The sequence below is a fragment of the Protopterus annectens genome, chromosome 5.part0, assembly GCF_019279795.1.
Source record: "Protopterus annectens isolate FY-2018-M chromosome 5.part0, PAN1.0, whole genome shotgun sequence".
NCBI lineage: Eukaryota > Metazoa > Chordata > Ceratodontiformes > Protopteridae > Protopterus > Protopterus annectens.
In genome coordinates, this window is record NC_056735.1 from 1,695,608,765 (window position 1) to 1,695,632,962 (window position 24,198).

Below are 24,198 nucleotides of genomic sequence, written 5' to 3' on the forward strand. Positions count from 1 at the left end.
ATTTGGGATCCCTGTGTGAGGAAGCTATTGCAGCAGTAGAGTGAACATAGTTTTTTATGAACTTTGGCAATTGTTAGTGCTATATGTTTGTCGAATTTTAGGTTTTGGTAAATAGTTACACCTAGTAGCTTGGCTTGGTTTACTGGTGGGATAAGGGTATTGTTGGAGGATGTTATTGAAAATGACGAGGTAGGGGTGAAAGATATGGATGGGTGGAAAATCATGAGTTGGGTTTTAGATGGGTTTAGTATGAGTTGGGAGGAAATTAGCCATTTTTCTATAGTAGTGAAGGCTTCCTGGGTTCTACCTTGGAGTAATTATAGAGAGGGGGCTGAGCAAATAAGGGTGGTGTCATCAACATACTCTACTATATTAGTTTGTTGGGTAGCTGAGGGGATGTTATTGGTAAAGATGGAAAATAGGATGGGATCAAGAATGAATCCTTGTGGAACACCTTGTCCCACTGGGAGGAGAGGGGAGAGAGAGTTATGCCATTTAACAGCTTGTTGCCAGAGGGACAGATAATTTTTAAACCACAGTAGAGAGGAGTTATTCAGACTGAACTCAGATAGAGTCGATAGTAATTTGCAGTGGGATACTGTGTCAAATGCCTTTGACAAGTCTAGGAAGGCAACAGATACTAAATTGCCGAGATTTATTTGTTGGTTGACGCGGTCATTAAAGGATATAAGGGCAGAGGTGGTACTATGGTTTGGCCAAAATCCATGTTGGGAATTTGTTAGCAGGTTATATTGAAGACGATAATTCAGTAGTTGGGTGTGTACACATTTTTCTAAGATTTTTGATAGGGTAGATAGTATAGCTATAGGGCAATAATTACTAAGTTCTTTCGAGGATCCACCTTTGTGTAGGGGGACGATGTAAGAAATTTTCCAGAGAGAGTGGACAGTGTGTTCAGCTATGGATCTATTGATGAGTATGGAAATAGGGTAGGTGATGGCAGAGGCGGCAATCTTGAGGTAATCAGTGGGGAGTTTATCAGCAGCGAAAGTGGTGGGTTTCAATTTGGCAAGGCGTTTATGAATCAGGTCAGTTGGAACTGGTTTGAGAGAGAATTGGGTGTTGATCTTACGGTGACAGTTTTGTATTTTGGAGCTATTTGTAGTAATAGTGGTGGGGAAATTGTTGAATAAGTTTTGAATGGAGGAGGTGAAATAGTCATTAAAATGGGTGGCAATATCATTTTTATCACCCTCAGTGTTAGGGTTTGGGGAGGTGATTTTGCCTGGTTGGAGAATGTGTTGATTGCAGGCCAGAATTTTTGTGGATTGTTGTTATACATAGCCAGGGACCAGGGACTAGAAAGTCAAAGCTATTTTGTCATGGATAGGGTGGTATACTCCTGACATATAGGATATAAGGTAAGTGCTCCCATTGACAGGTTCAGCCAGATTATCCTGACTAGCTGCAGTTGTAATTACTACAAGTATAATACTTCAGGATTTTAATTTGACTGGCTGTCACATATTTTTGAGAATTTTTTGCTCCATCTAAACATGACAAATAACGTCTACTTGTGACATCACAGATACAATGATTTACTAATAGTTGTACATAGCCAGGGACCAGGGACGGTCTTTGGTCAAATGGTGCCCTAGGCAAAAGAGCTCCACAGTGTCCCTCCACACCACTCGGTGCCCCCATCCTGGTCTACCAAAACCATTCAGATCATTGTAAAAGCTCCCCTGCTAGAGTGGCACCCTAGGTGGCTGACTAGTTGGTCTATGCCTAAGGCCGGCAGTGCCAGGGACAAGTTTTATATAAAACTGTTTGTATCGTTTAGGCACTAGCCACACAGGATAGGAGTACATCACACAAGCTATAACCTATTAGCTATCAATAGGAGTAAATATGCAGAACAAGGATGAAAGATGAGATGTGGCCTGTTATAGCTTGGATGAAAAGCCTGTGATATACATTTATGACCCTAGCACTAGTTAATTAACAGTGATCTCTATGTTAAAGCAAATAAATAATGCATGCTATGTAAACTAGATATACATCTGACGAAGCTCGTTTACAGGTGAAAGTGCTCATTTATTTGTTTTTCAATAAAGAAGTTTTGATTTCTAAACAAGGTCCAATTGCTTAATCACTCTGGAGTCACAACTGAGTTTGTTTACAGTGCATGGTTCTTTTTTCCTTATTTTTTAGGATTCTCAGCCAGCAGCTTTGTTACACACAAGTGCCAGTTTTCCTTGTGGTCTTTTGTTTTTCCTTATAGGAGTGAGACATCTTACCCCCCCCCCCCAAGGCTGGACAACTATTGTGCCTCAACACAAGGATCTGTGCTTTCATATATTACACACACACACCATATATTACACACACACACACACACACACACACACATATATATATATATATATATATATATATATATATATATATATATATATATATATATATATACACACATACATGGGTCCCTTTCAGAAACCCGAATGCTCACTTACCCGATTTCCAAAATGCTGAGACGAAAAGGCTGATGACCACACAACACCAATGTCCGAGAACACCAACTTTCCACTCCAGGTAAGTAACTGCTTGGTCATCCTGTTGAACTTTGCCCCTTACCCCATGGTAGTGCGATCTTGGAGTTTGTATATTTAGGTAGGGGGGTATGGGGGACACAGCCTCCCACATGGATGGGTTTGCTTTCCTTCATTTTTACTTTTTTGTCAGGGCTAAATCTTTGTGTAGCAATGTTAATACTTTTAGGGTCTTCCAGTTAAGAGCTTTTCGTAATTTTGTTTCAGTTTCTCTGGCCATTACTTCATCCCATTTCATATCCTGTATATATGAATGTCTTACTATTTCCTTTACTTCTTCTATCCGTTCAGAATCTTAATTATATTCCATGGGGTCTTCATAGATATTTATCCAAAATGTGTTTATTTTTATTCTTTTTTGGTGGTCTTTCTGTTCGTTTTGCTTTGTCTCCCAATTCTTTTAAAATGTTTTTGGGTTATTAATGAATGGCTTATTTTATACTTTTCTTTTATATTCATCTGTATATCTTCTAAATTTTTCTGCCTGTGCTGAAATCTTTAGTTTATTATTTGCAATAGTGTACGATGGATCCTGTTCTGTTCTAATACGGCAATTTGCTTTTATCACATCTATGTTTCTAAGTGTGTTTGTTGAGCTGTTCCCTCTTCTATAATCTTCTAACAGTGACATGTTTTGTCTTAATTGCTTTATAATTTCCTCTATTCAATACTTCCATGGTGACAATTATTACCCTGTATTTTTGTGGTAAGATTTTATCTGTTACTAATTTTGCTGTACACTAATATATCCTATTTACTTCTATTAAATCACATGAATTTCTGTTAATAGTCTTGATTACTTGTGTTCATTTGTTTTCATAGGTTCATAGGTGTGTACTAGGTTAATGGCCCTGGAGCCTTTACAAGCCTAGCCCATAGAAGTGCCCTGGCATCATGCCACCCGACGTTAGTTCCCAGTGCCTCTATCAAGTAGAGCCACTGGAGTGAACCCAAGGGTGTACTTTCTATTACCCAGCCACTCATCAAGATTTGTCTTGAAGAGGGACAGTGAGGTGCTCTGCTTGACATGTATGGGAAGTCTATTCCAGAGCATGGGCAGTTTCTGGGTGAGGAACCTGTCCCTCCAGCATGTTCTGTTGATTGTGGTAATTAGGTTGAGGTCTCTGGAGCATGTGGTGTGGAGGGATTGGGATTTCTTTAGATGTAGCATTTCTAACAGAGCCGGGTCACACATGGCTTTGTAAGTCCAGCAAAGATTGCCTCTTAAGTAGGCGATATGAGGAGGAGAATAGCTGGAGTCTTTTGAGTCTGTCCGTGTAGGACAATGTGTTTAACGTCTAGGATCCTGTTCATGAGATACTCCTGTGGCCTCTCCAACTGTCTAGTGAGGTACATGCCAAATGGGGCATTATACTCGATGACTGGTTTAATGAGGGAAGAGTAGAGAAAGACGATGACCTCTTTCCTCCTGGATGCAAAGCCCTTGGTAATGAGATGGGCCACATAGAAGGACTTTCTCATCACAGTGGCAATGTGGTGGTCAAAGGAGAGGTTGCTGTCAGCCTGCGTCCCCAGATCTCTTATAACACCTTCAGTGTTCAGTGGGCTCCCATTTATCAGACTTCTAATATTTTCAGTCTTATTGACTTTTTGTAATTTATTTCTTTCATTGATCTTAATGTCTATCCATCTCTATTAAATCAAACAGCTCTTCCCTTACATATTTTTCTCCTTAAATATTTTTCTTCTAAAGTGAGGGCACATTCTTTATTCTCCGTATCCTGCAGACATTCTATAGAAAGTTCCATAACATATTCCTGTGGCATATTCTCTTCAGCTACATCCTATGTCATCCTTTGCTTTTTCATATGGGAACTCACTGGCCTATCACTCCACAGCATTAACTGCATCAGAGTTGTTACTGTTTCCTGCTCCTTCCCTTGCTGGGCAACTTCAACTGAAATTTTGCACTGGTTTCCTACTGAAGGCTCCAGAGTATCTTCATGTGGCATCTGATCAGATGCTTCCTATTCCACCTGTTTCTCCTTAATTTAGAGGCTCACTGTTCTATCATGCTGTGATATTACCAGAGTTGGATTTTCTACACTATTTTCTCTCTATGAATGAATTGATAGATGGATAGATAGATAGATAGATAGATAGATAGATAGATAGATAGATAGATAGATAGATAGATAGATAGTTAGATAGATTGATAGATACATGCATACATAACACATGCATATATATGCTAAGGCTATTTATTGAATCTTATGACCATTTATGTCTTGTCAGTACCCACCCTCAAACTACATCTTCTTTCTCCAGGAGGGAAATTCTAGTCAGTTTTAGAGTACATTTATTGACACCCATCTGATCATCTAAGTTATGTTTAAGGGAAGACAATGAGCATCATTGATAAACATGCAGGGAATGTTTATTTCAGCTATTTGGAAAGTAGTGGATTATAAACCTGAATCTTCACTGAATTTTATGCATCTGCTGGTGAAGATTTAGGTCCCTGGTTCTAGTACTGATGAAACCACTGGACCTGCAGAGATACAGAATGTCCAGGAGAACTGTCTCTCTAATGGCAAAGTAATCAAGACAGAAATCTCCCTTCAAAAGTCTGTAAGACAGTGAATACAGGGATATAGCTACCATCCTCTCTTGATAACTCAGGGACATTAGGCCTGTGATCTTTTTGTTTAAGAAACTTTAGGATTTTTCTAATTGTTTCATATATTAAGCAAGATACATCCTAAACAGGGCATCATAGCTGATAACTGGCCTGGTCAATACTGAGTATAAGACAGTAACTTATTCCTTTAGAAATTAGTTGTGCTAAATAAAAATATTTCCTGACAACTGTTGCCCCATTACAGTCAAACATGAGGTAAATATCAACCTAAGTCCTTAGATCTCTGATTGCATTTTCATTTTGTAATGGTGTGTTGTCTATACAATATGATGAGGGAAGGGGATGTCCACCAAAACTGATGATACTACATTTTTAACACTTAGTCTGTGCCCATTTTTAGTACATCAAAATTTTACAAGGGACAGCTCATTCTACAGGGTCTGGGTGTCAGAGGGTGACTTAACAATAACCCCCAGTTTGCATTTATCAGGAAACTTTGCTAGCCAGAGGTCTTGGCTCTCTTCTTGGAGATGTGAGAAGTAATTGCTGATAGGAGAGGTTCCATCTCCAATCAATGAGGGACAATGATAGCCATTCTCATACTTTCTAATGTGGTGCCTGCAATCTACACTGTGTGGGCTCTGTTTGTAGCCAGTGTGCTATGCATTTTATTACATATGAGTTTATTTTTAAAGCAGATAGCTTCTGTATGATGCCAGTATGAGAAATAGTCTAAAAGGCATTGACCAGGTCAAGTCTACAGCCTCCATAATCTTTTTGAATAAATTTACCAGATTCAGTTGACAGAATCTCCCCTTCACAAAGCCAAACTGTTAGTGATCAAGTCTAATAAGATTCTTGATATTATAGTTTATGAGGTCAGTTATAATGCATTCCATGGCTTTGCAGATGAGGCTTGTAAGAATGATAAGTCTGCAATAAACTGAGTTGGATGTAAGGTTACCCTTATGGAAGGGTATCGCCATTATAGTGATCAGCTTATCAGGGACAAATCTAGTAGGTAAGCTTAAGTTAAATAGTTTACGGATTGGGTGTGCAAGGACAAGTGTAGCACTATTAAACTACCAAGCACATTGCTAGGTCTCATAGAGGAAGTACTTCTGGTCTTGGTTAGCACATTCAGCAAATGATCTTTACAGATAATTAGGGGAAGTATAGGATAAAGGGTAGTTTTAGGGTTGAAGCTGGCAATAACTGTGTTAGCAAGGTTATTAGCAACACCTGTTGGATCATAGGTTCATAGGTTCATACTAGGCTATCTGCCCTGGGGCAATTATAAGCCTAGCCCGATTCTTTATGGCTTACGCCACCCCTTGATTTGAGTATACTGTGCCCTTTTTAAGGTTTAGTTTACTGTGCCTCTGTCTAATAGTGACACGGGAGTAATCCCTGGGACAAACCTACGATCCCCCATCCACTTATCGAGATTCTTCTTGAAGAGATTCAGTGAGGTGCTCTGCCTCACATGAACTGGAATTCTATTCCAGAGCGAAGGGAGCCTCTGGGTTATGAACCTGTCCCTCCAGCAAGTTCTATTTATTTCTGTGCTGAGGTTCAAGTCCCTCGAGCGTGTGTCTCTAAGGGATTTAGATTTACTGAGGTGGAGCATGTCCATTAACTCTGGATTTGACATAGCTTTGTATGTCAGGCATAGATCGCCTCGAAGTAGGCGGTATGCAACTGAGTAGAGCTGGAGTTTTTTTAACCGAGCAACATATGGCATCTGTTTGAGACCCTTGATCCTCTTGGTGAGATACTTTTGGGGTCTTTCTAATTGCTGCAGGTGTCGTGTAAGGTACATCCCAAAAGGGGCATTGTATTCTATGATGGGCCTGATGAGGGATGAATAAAGGGGCACGATTACCTCTCTTGATCTAGATGTGAAACCCTTCGTGATGAGGTGGGCTATGTAGAAGGTCTTTCTAACCACTTTGGCAATGTGGTTTTCAAAGGAGAGATTGCTATCAACTTGGGTCCCCAGGTCCCTAATAACTTTCTCTGTACTTAATGGGTTTCCGCCTATGTGGTAATTTGTGGGCACATTGTTTTTGCCAAAGGGTATGACTATACATTTTTGGCATTTAGCTTTAAACCATGGCGCTGGCACCAGTTATCTGTCTCTGTGAGACCTTTTTGAAGGATGTTTGTGTCAGCTGGAGGGTTGATTATGGCACCCAGTTTGCAGCCTGCGAACTTGGTGAGCCATAGTCCTCCCACGTTTGCCTGTACGTCGGAAAAGTATATACCGAACAAGAGTGGTCCCAGGACAGAACCCTGTGGGACGCCACTTGTGACCAGTTTTGAGTCTGACATGGCTCCAGCAACTCTCACTCTGTGGGTTCTGTCTTTGAGCCAGTTTGCGACCCATCTTGTGACATAGGGGTTTATATTTAAGCTGGATAGCTTATCTATGATGCCCAAGTGGGGTATTGTGTCAAATGCCTTTGCAAGGTCCAGATAGGCTGTGTGGACTACCTTCCCTTCATCTATGGCTTTGGTGACTGTTTCAAAGAAGTCAACCAGGTTCAAAAGGCAGGATCTGCCCTTGACAAAGCCGAACTGGGTAGGATCTAGTGTCTGTAGGTCCCCAATGTCTTTGTTTATGAGCTCCATGATGATCCTCTCCATAGCCTTGCAGACTAAGCTAGTCAGGCTTATGGGGCGATAGTTTCCAGGGTCCGTAGAGGCTCCACCTTTGTGGAGTGGGACCACTGTTGCTGCACGCCATTCTGTGGGCACATATCCTGTAGTGAGGCTGAGATTGTATAGCTGTTTTATTTGAGGGATTAGTTCCTCTTGTAGTTCATGTAGGATGCAACCTGGGACGCCATCTGGTCCCATGGAAGCAGTGTTTTTTGCTTTGGAGAGGGCAGCCTTCACCTGAGCATCTGAGATGTTTGGGAGGCAGCCCTCTGCCGGGATAGATACTTGCTCTTTGGGGGAGGGGTGGAGAAGTTTGCACTGAACCTGTCTGCCAGGATATTGGCGATGTCTGTGGGTTCAGTGTATTTTTTGTCGTTTAGAATCAACTCAGAACAAGTCTGGGAGTTGCATCCCAGGTTTCTAACATAACTGAAAAAGCCTTATGATTGTCTTTGGTGTCCTGTGCAATTTTTCTCTCGAAGCTGGCCTTGGAGGATTTTATGAGGGATCGTAATTTTTGCTAGTACTGATCAGAGATGCCTTCCTATTAGGGATTTTGCTCTATCATGTAGTAGCTTCCTCCTTCTGTTGTACAGTTTATTTATGGCAGGGGTCCACCAGACTGGACGCCTGCCTTTGGATGATTGGGTCTTGGTTTTGTTTGGGATAGCATGATCCATGCATTCCTGGAGATTTCCGTAGAATGCATTTATATAGGATTCTGCAGTTTGGGCTGTAGTTTCCACTGGCCCTGGGGCCTTGAAGGATTCCACTTCAGTTTTGAGAAGTGAGAAGTTTGCTTTTGAGAAGTTTTTCACTGTGGTTTTCTGGGCTGGGGTGGGGTCGGGATGTGGACATCCAGTGAAATTAATTTATGGTCTGATCTTACCAATGAGGGATATACTTCTGGTGTGGAGCATAGAGTCCCCATGTTGGTAATGATCAGGTCTAGTATGTTGTCCCCTCTTGTGGGAGTGGTGACTAGTTGTTCCATAGCATTTGAGTTTATAATTTCCAGGAATCTTTGGGCTAACGTGCTGGGGCTTGAGTAGTGCTTCCAGTCAATGTTTGGGTAGTTGAAGTCGCCCAATATAATGGTGTTCGGAGAGATCTTCATGTTCTCCAATGTTTTCAGGAAAGTCGAATGGGATTCCTGACTTTGAGAGGGTGGTCTGTAGGATGCTATAAACTGAAAAGCAGTCTTGCCCACTGTTAGTTGCACATGGATGGTCTCCGATACTTTGTGCAATGCCACTAATCTGGAGGTGTGGATATCCTTGATAAATATGGAAACTCCCCCTCCTTTTGTGGTTCGGTCCGGGTTTTGGGGCCGAAAGTCAACATCATTATGAAAAGTTCAGAGTAAAGCAGGGTATTGTTTCTTAGTATTTTAACATAGCTAAAGAAGGATTTATAGTAACCTTTGGTTTCAGAAGCCAGCCTATGTTCATGGGGTCCTTTAGTTGACCTGATAGTGTTTTGAGTTTTTTATTTTTATAATGCTTTTGATATTTTCCTCAGGAAGATGGGTTTTAGATCCTGATATAATTGAAGGTCCAGTGTCTTACCTACATTTGTAATATGCTTTGAAAGCTCTGATATGTCTCTGTGCATATCTCCGAGAGATTTAGATCTGAAGTCAGTCCTCCTGTATGTACCATTACCATGTTTTGGTTATAATTGTCTGGCATTAGGGTATTTAGGACACTTGTAATGTCAGAGACACTGGTACCTAAAATACAACTTATTGTAACCCCATCCTTGTCCAGCAGTATGAATGATGTATCTTTCTCCCTGACAATAATCACCAATCACTAAAATCTTTCTGTTGCTGCTGCTGCGGTTTGGTGGTAGATTTGGAGTGTTTTTGTTTATGGTGACTCCTTATGGTGGATGTGCATGACAAGAATGAATGGCCATATATTTGCTGAGATTTAATCTTCTTATATCAGGGAGGTTTTGAGAGTGATTTTTACAGTCTCATTGGAAGATATGTTGGCATGATTAGTGAAGTATTGTGGTGGAAGTGTATGAAACTCATAGGATAAGTTTTTAGGTGAGAGAGAAGCATCCAGATTAATTAGGCATTTACACTTCTCACAGATGGATTTATTATTGCTGAAAATATATTAATTATCTGAGAGCATGAAGTAGTTAGTACACTATCTTTGGAAACCTGGTGTTAAATGGCTGGCAAAGAGGTGAAACTACCAAACTGATCTTCCATCTTGTCTGGTGCCTATGTGTTTACATCAGTAAGTAAATGCAGCAGATGGAGGATGAAATTATAGTATAATACTTAAAATATATGGAAGGCAGAAGATATTGCAAACCTACTGGCTGAAAAATTTAGCACCAACTTTACCCCTCTCTTCTGCCTCTACCTTCTCTCAGGAAATACCATCAAATATAACTCCCCCAGCTATCACTAGGGAACATATCCTTAATGCTCTCTTTAAGGCATCAGTGGGCCCCAGACAATATCCCAGGATGCCTTCTAAGTAAGATGAAGCATGACCTATCAGGGCCTCTGGAATTGCTATTTAACTGTAGCCTCCAAACAGGCTTTGTACCTCTTGAATGAACAACAGCAACAGTCATCCCTCTGCACAAAGGTGGGCCATTTACAGGCCCATAAATCTCACTAGTCTTATACGCAAAGCCATGGAAAGAATTATCGTGGAAATGATCAATAGTGATACAGTAAATCTCTAGACACTGGAACCAAACTTGGTTTCATCAAGGGCAGGTCATGCTTACTCAGCCTGGTATACTTCTTTGAGAAGGTCGCTAAAGCAAAGGATGAGGGCAAAAGGGTTCATACTGCCTACCTTGACCTCCCCAAGGCATCTGACGCAATACCTCACTCAAGCATTGTTGACAAACTCAAGAGGTTATGTACAAACCTGTATGTCAACCAGTGGAGAGCCAACTGGCTGACAGACAGGACCCAGGAAGTTAAAATTGGAGAATCAAACTCTAGAAAGAGGCCAGTCACAATTAGAGTTCCTCAGGTATCGGTCCTTGGACAGTTCCTTTTTGGCATTTTCTTCTCTGAAGTCAAGCCCAATGTCAGTGGTCTCTGGATGACTAAATTTGCAAATGATTCCCACAAAAGGCTGACATAGACAGACAACTGGTGTCAGAGCCATGGACTAAAACCAAATATCAAAAAATGCATAATAATATACTTTGGGATGTCATTCACCCCTTGTAACTATTATATTGGCAATGCACCCCTTGGAGTTGACCCAGTAGTCACGGACTTGGGGACAAACATACACAGTAATCTAGCTTTGTACCATCACGTGTCTACAGTAGTGAGGAAATCATTCTAAGTTGCGCAACTTATAAAAAAAAGGTATGTCATCTAGGTCCAGGGAAGTCATTCTTCCACTTTATGCAGCATTCATAAGACCTATCACTGAATAGGCTGCCCCCTCTGGTATGTACCTAACCAGGCATATCCAACAAATGGAACGTCCACAAGGTTCCTCACTAAAAGAATACAGGGCATAAGTAAAATGTCCTATACAGATCGCCTCAAGACCCTATCCCTGTATTCTGTCTCCTACAGGCTGTTGAGAGGAGATCTATGCCTGGCATATAGAGCATTGTCAGACCCCACTCTGATGGACCTCCTGCATATCCACAAAACAAACAATGCTAGAATTACCCATTCTAAACACTTAAATCTTGCCTGTGATATAAATAGGACCTGCTGGAGAGACAGGTATGTATCCCAGAGACTACCCCATCTCTGGAACAGGCTCCCCATCCATATGAAGAGTTCCTCCATAACCCAATTTAAGTGTAACTTGGACAACTGGATGAGGAATAGGAAATTCATCCCTGGCTTGGCACCTATATCTCAAATGGACACAAGCAACTAGTAAATGGTTCATCTCTCATACCCCTGCTTGTAAATGTTTCCTCTCCCAAGCCGATGCTTACACTTATCACGTGTATGAAAACTTGTCAGGGATTTGGGATGCATGGCTAGGCTTAAAAAGCCCCTTGTGGTCGTTAGCCTAGTAAACACCTATGAACATATGAAGGCTCTCCATTAATTACTAGTCTTGTTGTAGATTATTGCAGATTTTAAAAGTAGAGGTTAATACTTCCAGGTATTTCACTGTGTACTAAGCAGATTGGAAGATATGAAAGAGAAGGTAACTCGTAATTTAGCAATCTGGGGGCGGGACTTCCCAATGGATCTTCTAGTGCTCACAAGTGTGAGCTGATAAGGTGAGACTGGAAAAAGCTTCCAAATTCAAATTTAGAGTGAGAACAGGCAACTCAAGAGCAACACAGACTGACTGGGTGGGCACTAAGTATTCTGGATCTATGGGATATAATGGGAGGGCAAATGTATTTACATAGCTTAAGGGGGATGACACCACAAAATGATACTTTTATACTTAGTGACAACAGCTAATGAGAAAGGAGAGGAAGGGAATTTTGTGGTACAATTAGCATAAAGGGCCAACAATAAGAGTAACTGAGCTTAAGAATGCAATAAGAATAGGCTGGAACGATAGGACAATTCTTCGGACACTAAGCTCTATTGGTGAGTGGCCTGGAAAGTACAATTGTGAAAGTAAGCTTAGCATTACAGTAGATGTTCAAATAAATCACTACTGCAGTAGCCTTAGCTGTATTGTTTATATCCTGCTGATGATATAACAGCCGGTCTAGCTTCTAAAGTTTTAGTCTCCTTTCACATGCCCCCATGCTGGTGGTTGCATGTGCTTCTAAGTAGAGAAAACTAGCAGCATGGGCACCAAATGCTTCAGCACTTTCTTGCCAACTGGAAAAAGGGAGGCTACAGTTTTGATAAGAAAGGCAAAGCTATGTATAAAGGTACAAATCCATACTGTGGCATGAACATAAAAACAAAAAAAGGGGATAGTGAAAGGGTCAGCTAATGCCACAGTAATTTATTCAAACATCTACTGTTATGGTAAGTTTACTTACACAACTGTACTATGTTTTTTTGTAATTACTGATGGACTAGCCTTAGCTGTATGTGTAGAATACCAAAGCTTATACAATTTGTAGGAGGAAGGACGAGGGTCCAGGATCCCCTCATGAATGGGTCTAGCAAAGTCTGTTCTAGATCTAGAAAAGGAATATAGTTTGTAATGTTTTGTAAAAAGATGTATAGAGGACCAAGTAGCTGCCTCTGGAATGCTTCTAGAGTCTACCTCTACCCATTTCCAAAAAGCCACTGAGGAAGCCAAGGTCATCATAGAATGAGTCTTGACCCTGCCTTCAAGGATCTTATTATTGTGGGAATAACAAAAAAGAAATAACAAGGAACAGTCATCTGGAAATAGTCTGTTTTGACATATATTGCCATTTTTTTCTTACCTTTATAGGAAATAAACAGCTGTTCAGCTTTCCTGAAAGGTTTAATTCTCTCAAGATAATACCTAAGCCACCTGCACTTCTAGAGTATGAACAATCCTTTCTCCCTGCCTTTTAGGTTCTGGGAAGAAGGCAGGGAGATGGATGGTTTGGCTTAATGTAAACTATGAAACCACTTTATGCATAAATGAAAGATTTGTTCTCAAAATAACCCTGTCTTTATGGAACATCAAATAGGATTGAGCAACCATAAGAGCTTACAGCTGAGATACTCCTCTTGCAGATGTCAGAGCAATCACTAATCCTATCTTCCAAGAAGTAAACCATAAATCAGCCTGATGTGTTATCTCAAAAGAAGGTAAAGTTAACTTATCCAAAACAACGTTAAGATCCCAGGTAGGTGCCACCTGTTTTCTAGGTGGAAGCATATGCAAAATCCCCTTTCAAGAATAGCTTGACCAAAGACTGTGATGAAAGAGGATAATCCATGGGCAGACTTGCTGAAATAGTCAAGAAATGAACGCTGACAGAGGAATATGAAAGGCTAGAGGATAATAACATACATAAATATTGCAAAACCAGTTATACAGGAAAACCTGAAAGGGCCCTGTTTTTTACTGCAGTACTAACTAGCAAATATATTTCATTGGGATCTGTATAGATCCCCAAATGCACATTCCACCGAAGCAGAAATCACCGAGCATACTTAACCGAAAGTGCTGTTCACTGAAGCAGCACTTTCGGATAAGTATGCTCGTTGTGCCAGTCGTACTACAGTGCGGATAAGGGAAAATTCCCTTTTCCCCAGTGTAGTCCGACCTTGGAGTGAGAATATTAAAGTGGGGGGGGGGTTGCAGTGGGGGGGCTTGCCCCCCTGCATAGACGTAAGTTTAATGTTGTTTTTTTTTTTTTAAAAACATACTTTACCGTAAGCGCTTTTTCATTGAAAGCACTTTCGGTAGAGTATGTTCGGTGATAATGGATTCGGACTTTTGATCTTTCGATCAAAAGTCCTAGATCCATTTCATTCACCATGATACAATTTCCTAGAAGCAGGTTTCTTTGCCTCCTTTAACACCCACTGCTCATCCTCAGAACAAAGGTACCTAAAAAATATCAGAAATTAATCATCCAAGCAGTCAGCTGTAGTTGTTTGAGGATTGGGATTTATCAAACACCACTGTTCTTATATGAGTACATCCAATCTGTGAGGAAGCTTGTGGTAGTTGTTCCTAGTCAATTCCAAATGAAGGGAAAACCACTACTGTCTGGGACAGAAGGGAGTCACCACAATGATCTTTGAGGATTCCTTCTGAATCTTCAGAAGTTCCCTAGATATCAGTGGAAAAGGTAAAAAAGCATAAAGGAACATTCCTGTTCAAGGAAAAGAAAGGCATCTGTCTTCTAGGCCTTTTTGCATGGAGTCCTGGAGCAGGCTTTTGCCAAATGATTGCAAAAAGGTCTGCCTGAGGAACTTCTCACAGATTGATCAAATTTTGGAAGTCTCCCAATCTAGTTTCCATTCATAGGGCTCTGCCTTTTTCCTACTCAGCTTGTTTGCCACACACTTTTGCTCTGACAGAACGCAAGATGCCAGCAGAGTGAGACTGAACCGTAAAGCTATATGCCAAGTTAACATGGCTCATCTGCATAGAGTGTAAGATCTAATCCCCCCTTGCTTGTTTATGTACAATATCACTGTGGTATTGTCTGTAACATCCTGAAGAGGTCCTAGAGACTACAGATTATTCAGAGAATTGATAACTTTGATAAGAGCTATGATATATTTTATGTTTATGTGCTTTGTTTTGCCTTTCCTGTCCCAGACACCTTGCATTTTATCCCCTTTGATACTGCTCACCAAGCAAAGTCTGAGGTGTCTGTGGTGACTGATTGTTTTGGAACAGAAGGGAAGAGGGAGAGACCTGGACTCAGGGATATATGCTGTTGCTAGCAAGTGAATTCTCTTCTTACAAATCCCAGGACTGAAATCTGAAAAGGTAATTGATATTATTGTTGAGAACAAAGAGACTTCAGATACTACTGTACCTTTATAATGTAAAGTCTTGCAAAAGATATCATTAGAATCATGGAAGCCATGAGACCCAGAATCCAACTGGTATTCCCTCACAATGACAGAAGAGAAACCATGCTCTCCTTTGAATCTGAATCAGAAATCTGAGGAGAAAAACCTGCATATGTCCCTTTCACAGTCCAGTACAGATTCAAAATCATGAACCTCTTCAGAAAAAGAGGAATCCTGTTTTCTTTTACCAGAAACTATGCTACAAGAAGGATCAATATCCTGTACAAGACCACGGACCAAGCCCAATAAATTACTCCTGTCCAAAGAAACTGGTGCAGGAATAGTTAAACGTTTTGTTTTCTGTTTCTTTTTAACAGGAAAGTTAGGGGAAAGAAAATTATTAATGGTAGTAATAGTTTCCTCAGAGATGGGTACAGCATTCTGGCTAAGCAGGAGTACATTCCCTGTCCTTTCTCCCATGACTGACAACAGTGGGTCCCTGGTGCCCACTGTGGGGACCCCAACAAGCACAGAGGATATGGATTACCCCCATTCTGTAGTGACTGTGTGAGAAAAAAGATGAGTGGTCTGAAAAACTAGCTTTGGCCACAGCAGCATCATTCACGCACTTGTGGCTGAGGCAAACTATAAGCCTGCTGTGGTGGTAAAAGCTGTTTAGTTAACTTTTTCTTTTTGGCTCTAGAAGAAAGAATGATCAAGGCAGTGGTAGTTTGTTCCATGGTCAAGGGGGAAGCTAAGCAGCACAAGTCAGTACAAATCCAAAGCGTTAAAAAGTAACTTTTTCCCAGTCAAAACACAGTAAAAAAGACATACAGTAAATATGCTTTTCCAGCCACAAAAGTCACAAAAAATAAATTAAACAGTTTTCCACATAAAAGTAGATTTAAACAAGTTTTAACAACTTTTAAACTGACAAAAAGTGCACTCCTGTTTAAACGTACACTAATTTCTCATGACTGTCATCAAAAACACAATTTCCTCATTTAAAAATATTTTCCTTAACAGGAAAGTATGATTAAAAAATAAATATCAAATGTGGAATGTTTTCCCCCAAAATAACTTATCTGCCCAGCAAAGGAACAGCACACACCGACCATCCATCCTTTTAAGCTCACAGAGGAACACTCTCTTTGGCAGCAGGAATGCTCTGAAGGGCTTGGCAACTAAAATTGTGTATTAGCCAGCACAGCTTGAGCTGCCTGTTTCACTGCATAGAAGGTGTCCTGAAAACTGGCCGAAAATTATATCCTTGGCAGGACATAACCCATGTAGCTTAGGCAACTGCAGCAGTGATCAATATGATGAACACACAGTACTGTGACTAACATTTTGTTTATGAAACAAGAGGTAGAAAATGTACCATAAATTATATTACGGAATGTGGTCAACAGGACAAGACTTCTGGACACACAACTCTAAAGTCAAAGACAGACATTTCACTCTTTCCACATCCCTATATGCAACACATTCGAATGATATAGATGGACTACTCACTCTTTCTGGCATTGCCTTCTGCAACCTCTGACTTCTGCTCTTTAGAATCTTGCATTCCTTGTATTTGGCTGGCAGGTACAGGACTATCTGGTTTAGGAGCAGGTTGAGGCTGAAGAATGGGACCTGAGTCAGGACTCCTACTTACTGTGCCATCTGCGAAAAGGACCTAAGAAAAAGAAACGGAAAGAAAATAAATATATAAAGATACAGTAATTTGCCAGAACACTAACTTAAGAATGTAAGGTTTAACAATAAAGAAAATGTCTTTCACAAAAGAAGAGAGAAAAATGTATAGTGATCATTATGGTCTATAGCATACCTAAAATACTATTTCAGTAACAAATATGAGAAAGCAGACTCTGAGAGTCAGCTGGGTGCTGAATCTGTCCAGTATATGGCTAAGAATAGGTGACTGACAAGCTCCATTTTATATGGCATGCCTCATTTCTACTTAAAAATAATGAATTTTGATTTGGCAATCAGATTATTATCACTATATCATGTATCCTTTTAAGGAATAATGTCTGAATGGAGGTGGGGTCCAAATGGAGAGAGGATAAATAAGCAAGTAAAGGAGAGTAGTATTGCTGGAACTGAATTCATCCCCAAGTCTTGGTGAGTACCTTCACTTGGTGAACCCTCTTTTTCACAAAATCTCACCAAGGCAACACTGATATATAGACTGTATTTTATATAGCATATATCATGGACAGAAGTAGGTTAAAAAATAAAAAAGATAGTTGGGTGCACAAGACACAGGATTAAAAACGTGCCCAATCCTGGTAGGTGTACTGGTGCCAGAAATGAAAAAAACAACAGTGTAGAATCCTCAAGACACAGAAACATTCCTACAATGGGGCTAGGCAAGGCCCAGGGGGAGGATGGCCTCCCGTTGTAGAAGGAAGCAGTAGTCCACAAATACTGACAGAACAAAAAACAGCCATAAAGGTGACAGAGTGGACTATTGAGGATAAGAAAGAAATTATGTATTGTTACTATTATGTAAGAAGCCCAGAAATTCCACACAGAAGATATACAAAAAGATTAAGATAGAAATTAGAGGGAAAAAAAATACTTGCACAAGAAAAACTGTCAGAAGCTTCAAATAAAAATTTGTGTTTATTAATACAACAGATTTAAGCAAAACATTATATAGACCAATAAACCTTGGGCCGTTTGGAAAAAAAAAGTAAATGAGGAAGTTCAAAAACATAAAGAACAAAATCTAGAGACCTTTGAAAGGCATAAGAAAGAAATATGGACATGGAGAAAAAAGACAGATCTGATATGGTACAATATTTATGCAAAGGAGAAAGCAAAATTAATGAATACAAAAAAAGCAGTCTCAAAGATATTCAAAGAGAAATACAGACAAAGGCATCCAGATATGGAAAATTTCACAATGCAAAAAAATAAGGTCACAAAGAGGGAATGTAGAACAGAAAATTAGTAAAGTAGAAGTTAAAAAAAAGTAAAAGCTGAAGTTATGGAATACCTGCAAAATGAAGGATTTAGCTTAGAAAGTGTAACACCGGTTATAACACAGCATGATGAAACATCCCCCAAGTAAAGAGAAACACGAAGAGCAGGAGACATCTGAAGAAGAAATATGGACATGGGAAAGAGAAAGAAATTTAATATGGTGCAATATCTATGCAAAGGCGAAACTAAAACTAATCAATACAAAAAGAGTAGCACCAAAGATATTTTAAAAGAAATACAGGCAAAGGCATCTGGATATGGAAATTTTACAATACAAAACAATAAGAAAACAAAGAGGAAAAGCAGAAAAGAGGATTAGTAATGAAGTTAAAGAAATAGAAACTGAGGTTATGGATTACCTGTGAAGTGAAGGATTTAGTGTAGAACATCTAACTTTGATAACATCTCAGCATGGTAGAGCAATGGATCCTCAAGTTAAGGAGAAACAAGTGGAGCTGGAAACACCTGATCAGTTGCCGTATGAATATACTTTGGAGCCTTCCACAGGGAACTGGTACAAAAGTTCAGTTGAAGGTGCACAGCAAGGGAAGGAACAGGAAAGTGTGGCAACTCTGACACAGTCAATGTTGTGGAGTGATAGGCCTGTGAGTTCCCAATATGAAAGAACAATGACTGACACAGGATGAAACTGAAGAGAATGTGGCACAGGAAGATGCTGTGAAAGTTTATATAGAATGCCCACAGGAAATGGAGAACAAAGAATGTACCCTCAGTTTAGAAGAAAATGATCTATGAGAAGAGTTGCTTGGTTTAATAGAGATGGACAGATATATTAAGATTGATGAAAGAAATAGACTACAGAAAGTCAATAAAGCCCAAAAAGTTAGAAGTCTGATAAAACAAACACAGTAATTAGGACTGTTCATACACAGTTATGCAATATAACAGAAGTAAATAGGCTACATTACTGTGTAGTTAAATTAATAACAAAGTCTTACCACAAAAACACAGGGAAAAGAACGGCAGAAATCAAATGTCATTATGGAAGTATTAAACAGAGAAAACTATAATGCAATTAAGACAAGGGTTGTCACTGTTAGAAGAGTATAGAAGAGGAAACAGATCAGCAAAAACACTCAGAGAGATAGACTTGATAAAAGCAATCCACAGTATCAGAACAGATCAGGATCTATCGTGTACTATTGCAAATAATAAACTAAAAATATCAGTATAGGCAGAAACACTTAGAATATATGCAGATAAATATAAAGGAAAAGTACAAAATAAACAATTTATTGATGACCCAAAAAAGTTTTATACAGAAATGGGAAACAAGGCAAAAGGAACTGAAACACCACCAAAAAAAGAAGACCTAGGTACATTTTGGAGAAATATCTATGAAGATCCTGTGAAACACAACAAAGATGCTAAATGGATAGAAAAAGTAAAAGAAAGTATAAGAAGTTCAAATGTACAGGATATGAAATGGGATGAAGTAACAGTCAGAGAGATTGAAACAAACCCTTACAAGCCTAGCCAAGAGTTTATCCCCCCAAAAATAGGTTTATACTAGGCTAACTGCCCCTGTGGGCCATTTTAAACCTAGCCAATTACCCCATGTGAGAATCAAACCCTGTATCTTGAATCTGTAAAATAAACACCTTAACCATTATGCCAACCTTCCAATAATTTACTTGCTCAGACACCATCTTAATCCCTCCAGATAATCCTGTTTCTGCCTAATTTGCAACAACAAGAACTTCAGTATTCAACTTTTCTCTCACTCCTACATCACTGTGACTGGTCACCACTCAAAACTCTATCCCTCAACACAGCTGTAGACTATTTCAACACTACCTTTCTTGATATTCTAAACAGACTAGTCCCTTGCAGAACTGCTAGAATAAAATCTCACTATGCTCCATGACTACGAAATTACACTAAAATTTATTAAAATAAAGAGACAAAGCCTGGTCACTCTGGTATACCAATAACAATCAAGCTAATCTAGATCTTTACAACAACTTTGCAACAAAGCCAAGTCCCAAGTCAGACAACAAAAAATCATTCTATACTACCATGCAACAACAGAACTACAACAATCCCAAGAAATTCTGGTCCATAATAAAAAAAAAAACTCCTTCAACCCAGTAATTAATCCTCCACTACCCCATCAACCATCTCAAACACTGACAGCATTGCTACACAATTCAACACTTTCTTTACTAACTCCATATGCTCTCTCACTAACTCATCTCAATACTCCACCAACACACAGAGTTACCAGCAACACTTTTTCCTTTAAACCTGTCCAAACTCTCACCATAAAAAAAATATTCTCCAAACTCAGACTCACACCTCTTGCAGCAGGCAACCTACCTACAGGTTTCCTAAAAATAGCTGCACATGCTATTGCCTATCACATCACTATTCTGATCAACTGCTCCATCTCAGAATACTATATCCCCTCAAGCTGGAAAATATCCTCTATTATCCCCCTACACAAAGGAGGCAATGCCACTGAGTTCTCTAACCACAAACCCACTGCTATCTTACCCGCCCATACCACAGCACCACAACTGCCCTCCTAAGCTCCATTAACACCATAAACCAACACAGAAATAATGAGCAATTTGTTTCTTCCATCTTCTTAGACCTCTTTAAAGCCTTTGATATGGTTTCCCAACAGAAGCTACTAGATGAAATATCAACTCAAAAACTTAGCCCCTGTGCTCTAGCTTGGTTCCATAGCTACTTATCTGGCCGACAGCAAGCTGTCAAATGGCAACAGGAACTCTCTTCCCTATTGCCTGTCACATTGGGTGTACGCCAATACTCTATCCTCAGTCCCTTAATTTTCATTTTCACGAACTGACTCCACTCATCAACTCCCTTAGCCTCCATTGTCCAATATGCAGATGACTCAGCTCTGATCTGTGCTGCTCCTTCCCTAAATCAACTTGTATCTACAATACAACAATCCTTCTTATCAGTCAAATCAAGGCTATCTGTATTACAACTGATTCTAAACCCTTCCAAAACCAAACTGATGCTCTTTCAACCCAGCAAATCACATGATCCCTCTACCCCATTCCAAATACATTCATCCAACAACACAGTTCATCAGGACTGAATGCAGGAATGGTTAAGGAAAGGTTAATTTAAATAAAAACAAAATTATTAGGTGTGCTAATTGTGAAAAACCTGAAATTTGACTTACACCTAGTGCAGTCTATCAAGAAGACACATATTAAACTAGGTTCACTGTATAGAATCAAGCCTTTCCTTACAAATAACACAAGACAAGATATAGCCCTAACTCATTTTCTCTCCATCTCCCATCTTCATGACCTGTGTAAAACTGCTCTAGCTAAGCTTGAAACGTGCTACAATAAAATTATAAAATTTGCTACTAACTCTACACAAAGATCTCACCACTGCACTGCTTTACATCAGCTACAATGGCTACAACTATCTCATCAATTAACATACACTCTATTTACCTTCACACACAGACTAGTCCACCAACCTCTTAAAACCCTCATCCTTCAAATACTTCAACCCTACGCTAACAATCATTGTCTCTGATCTTCCAACTAATCCTTATTACAAGTTTCCAAATTCAACAATAAAGCTGGGGACTCTCTCTACTCTAACTATATCTGCAAAATATGGAATACCATCCTTCAGCCCATTATAACCACTGTCAACCCATCTCACTTCAAAAAACTCCTAAAAGATTTTCTCTGTAACAACTGGCTCTATTCATGCTCTTGCCCTGGATAAAGCCTTCCACTTGCTCTATGCTCATTTCATACGCACAGCATGTTTTTATAACTTATGTAGTTACTACATACCCATATACTTCCCCCTATATATCACAACTCATCCCTCTAACTTCGCTCCACTTACTTTACCCCTTACTAGTATTTACTAACTCCCTCTGTCTGCTCAGCTGCTTACCTATAATCTCCCTCCTGTAATCTTTCTCCCTTCCTGGCTCCTTCTTTCCTAACTTCTCCCTTCCCTTCAATACTCTTGGCTTAATCTTCTTGTCTCAACAATTCTATTATAATATATCCAACACTGGCAAGCTTGCCTCTCCCTTCCTGCAGTCCATTTACTTACAGTTCTATTGGCCACATGACTGCACGAGCAAATTGTACTCTTACACAATTTTTCTTTTTGGTACAAACTGGAATATGCCACAATTATTCTAACCTCTGTAACTCAATGCACATCTATAACATGTATATTTTGTGTTTTATTTAAATGTTCACATATGATATGTATATTCTGTGTTCTTTTAAAATTTTGTAAATTGCTTCTGGAGCTTTTCTCCCCGGGCCTCAGCTGAAAATGGGCTCTCACCCAGTCTGACTATCCTAGTAAACAAAAGTAAAATAAAATAAAATTAATACTGAAATCAGTGTTGATATCTAGGAACAAAGTCCAAGCTATAAATGAATTTGATCTTCCTGCCCTAACTTACAGTTTTGCAGTAACTGACTAGGCCCAAAAGGTGTTGGATCAATCAGACAGAAAAACAAGAAGGATGCTTCATGCTTATCAAATGATTTATAAAAATTGGTGTATACCAAGATTACATATTCCCCATTCTGAAGGAGGTATGGACCTCCTTGAAATTGATTATATGCATAGATCTGCAATCATAGGATTGCATACATATCTGCTGACTTCACAGTTCATCAGGACTGAATGCAGGAATGGTTAAGGAGAGGTTAATTTAAATAAAAATAAGGTTAATACTGGTGGCCCAAGACAGTGGACTACGTACATGTTGGTTTACAAAGTCCATTGAACATGTGGGAGAAACAGACAAATGTAGGTTTTGTAAAACAAAATTGCAAAGAGTTGCACATCTTGTTGTTGGTTGTGATATATTAATGGCAGAAAGACTGTATATTGAAAGGCATAATAATATGTCAAGACTTTTGCATTGGGGATCGTGCAAACATTATAATACTGAAGTAGCTGAAAAACACTGGAAAGATAAGCCACAAATCATTACAGAAAATGAGGAAGTTTATATCACATGGGATCACATATTACCAACAGTTCAAAAAAATAGATGTAAGAAAGCCAAATATAGTAGTCCACGAAAAGACGACAAAAATGTCACAGATCATTGAAACTGCTACACCCAGTGACTACAGTGTCTTATGTACAGAGAGATACAAAATCATAAAATACCAGGATCTGCAGGCAGAAATAAGGGCAATGTGGAAGAAGGATACCCAGACAGTTCCAACAGTAGTAGGAGCAACAGGTCTTATAATAAAGAGTTTACAACCGTACTTAGATATGTTACTGATACATGTAACTCTGTACAAATTGAAGGAGGACTTATTACTGGACACATTGTGAGTGCTGCGAAGAGCACTTTTGGCTAACATCAAAGATTGAAACAATACTAATTTCATGAACTTTAATCATACTTTTACTTAGTAATGGGGTCCATTCCTGTCAAATATTGGAAATCCAAAAGACCTAGAGAAATAAAAAAGCAAGAAACCATATTTTTAACATTTCAAATGATAAAGATAAAGGATTTTGACAAAGACAGAAAAATGTTATCAACTGCCATTGCTCTATAAAAATATATTAAAAGATAATGCAAAAAAGACTGAAAAGAAAAATAACCTTGTTATAGCAAGGCTCATATGTAAGAACCTAGATACAGCAAGCTTTTTTATAGTAAGGTACATACACATAAAATGAAAGTTGTGTACGTACCATAAAAATAAATCTGTATTGTTTGCTTCCATCCTCAATGACTGGGTTACTGGATCTGATTAGGATCCAACTTCAGCTACTCTCAGACTTTTGGATCTAATGCTCAGGCTCTTCCCCTTCCCAATAACCCCCTGCAAGAAGACAGTGTTTTCTCAGATCAAGTTTGCCTATACAGTAGCATAAAGTTAATTACTCTCTGCCACAAATACCTAAATACCTCATAGGATGAAACAGCTTCCCGACTTAGA

General features: G+C 39.4%; 1 protein-coding gene across 1 annotated transcript in view; it reads right to left on the bottom strand.

The window, feature by feature from the left end:
- SPAG17 (sperm associated antigen 17) overlaps positions 1-24,198 on the bottom strand; it is a 3,638,922-nt gene that overhangs the window by 1,255,933 nt on the left and 2,358,791 nt on the right. Inside the window, exon 28 of the mRNA XM_044071485.1 lies at positions 16,751-16,916. Within this exon, the coding sequence (XP_043927420.1) occupies positions 16,751-16,916 (166 nt within the window). The remainder of the gene's footprint in view (positions 1-16,750; positions 16,917-24,198) is intronic.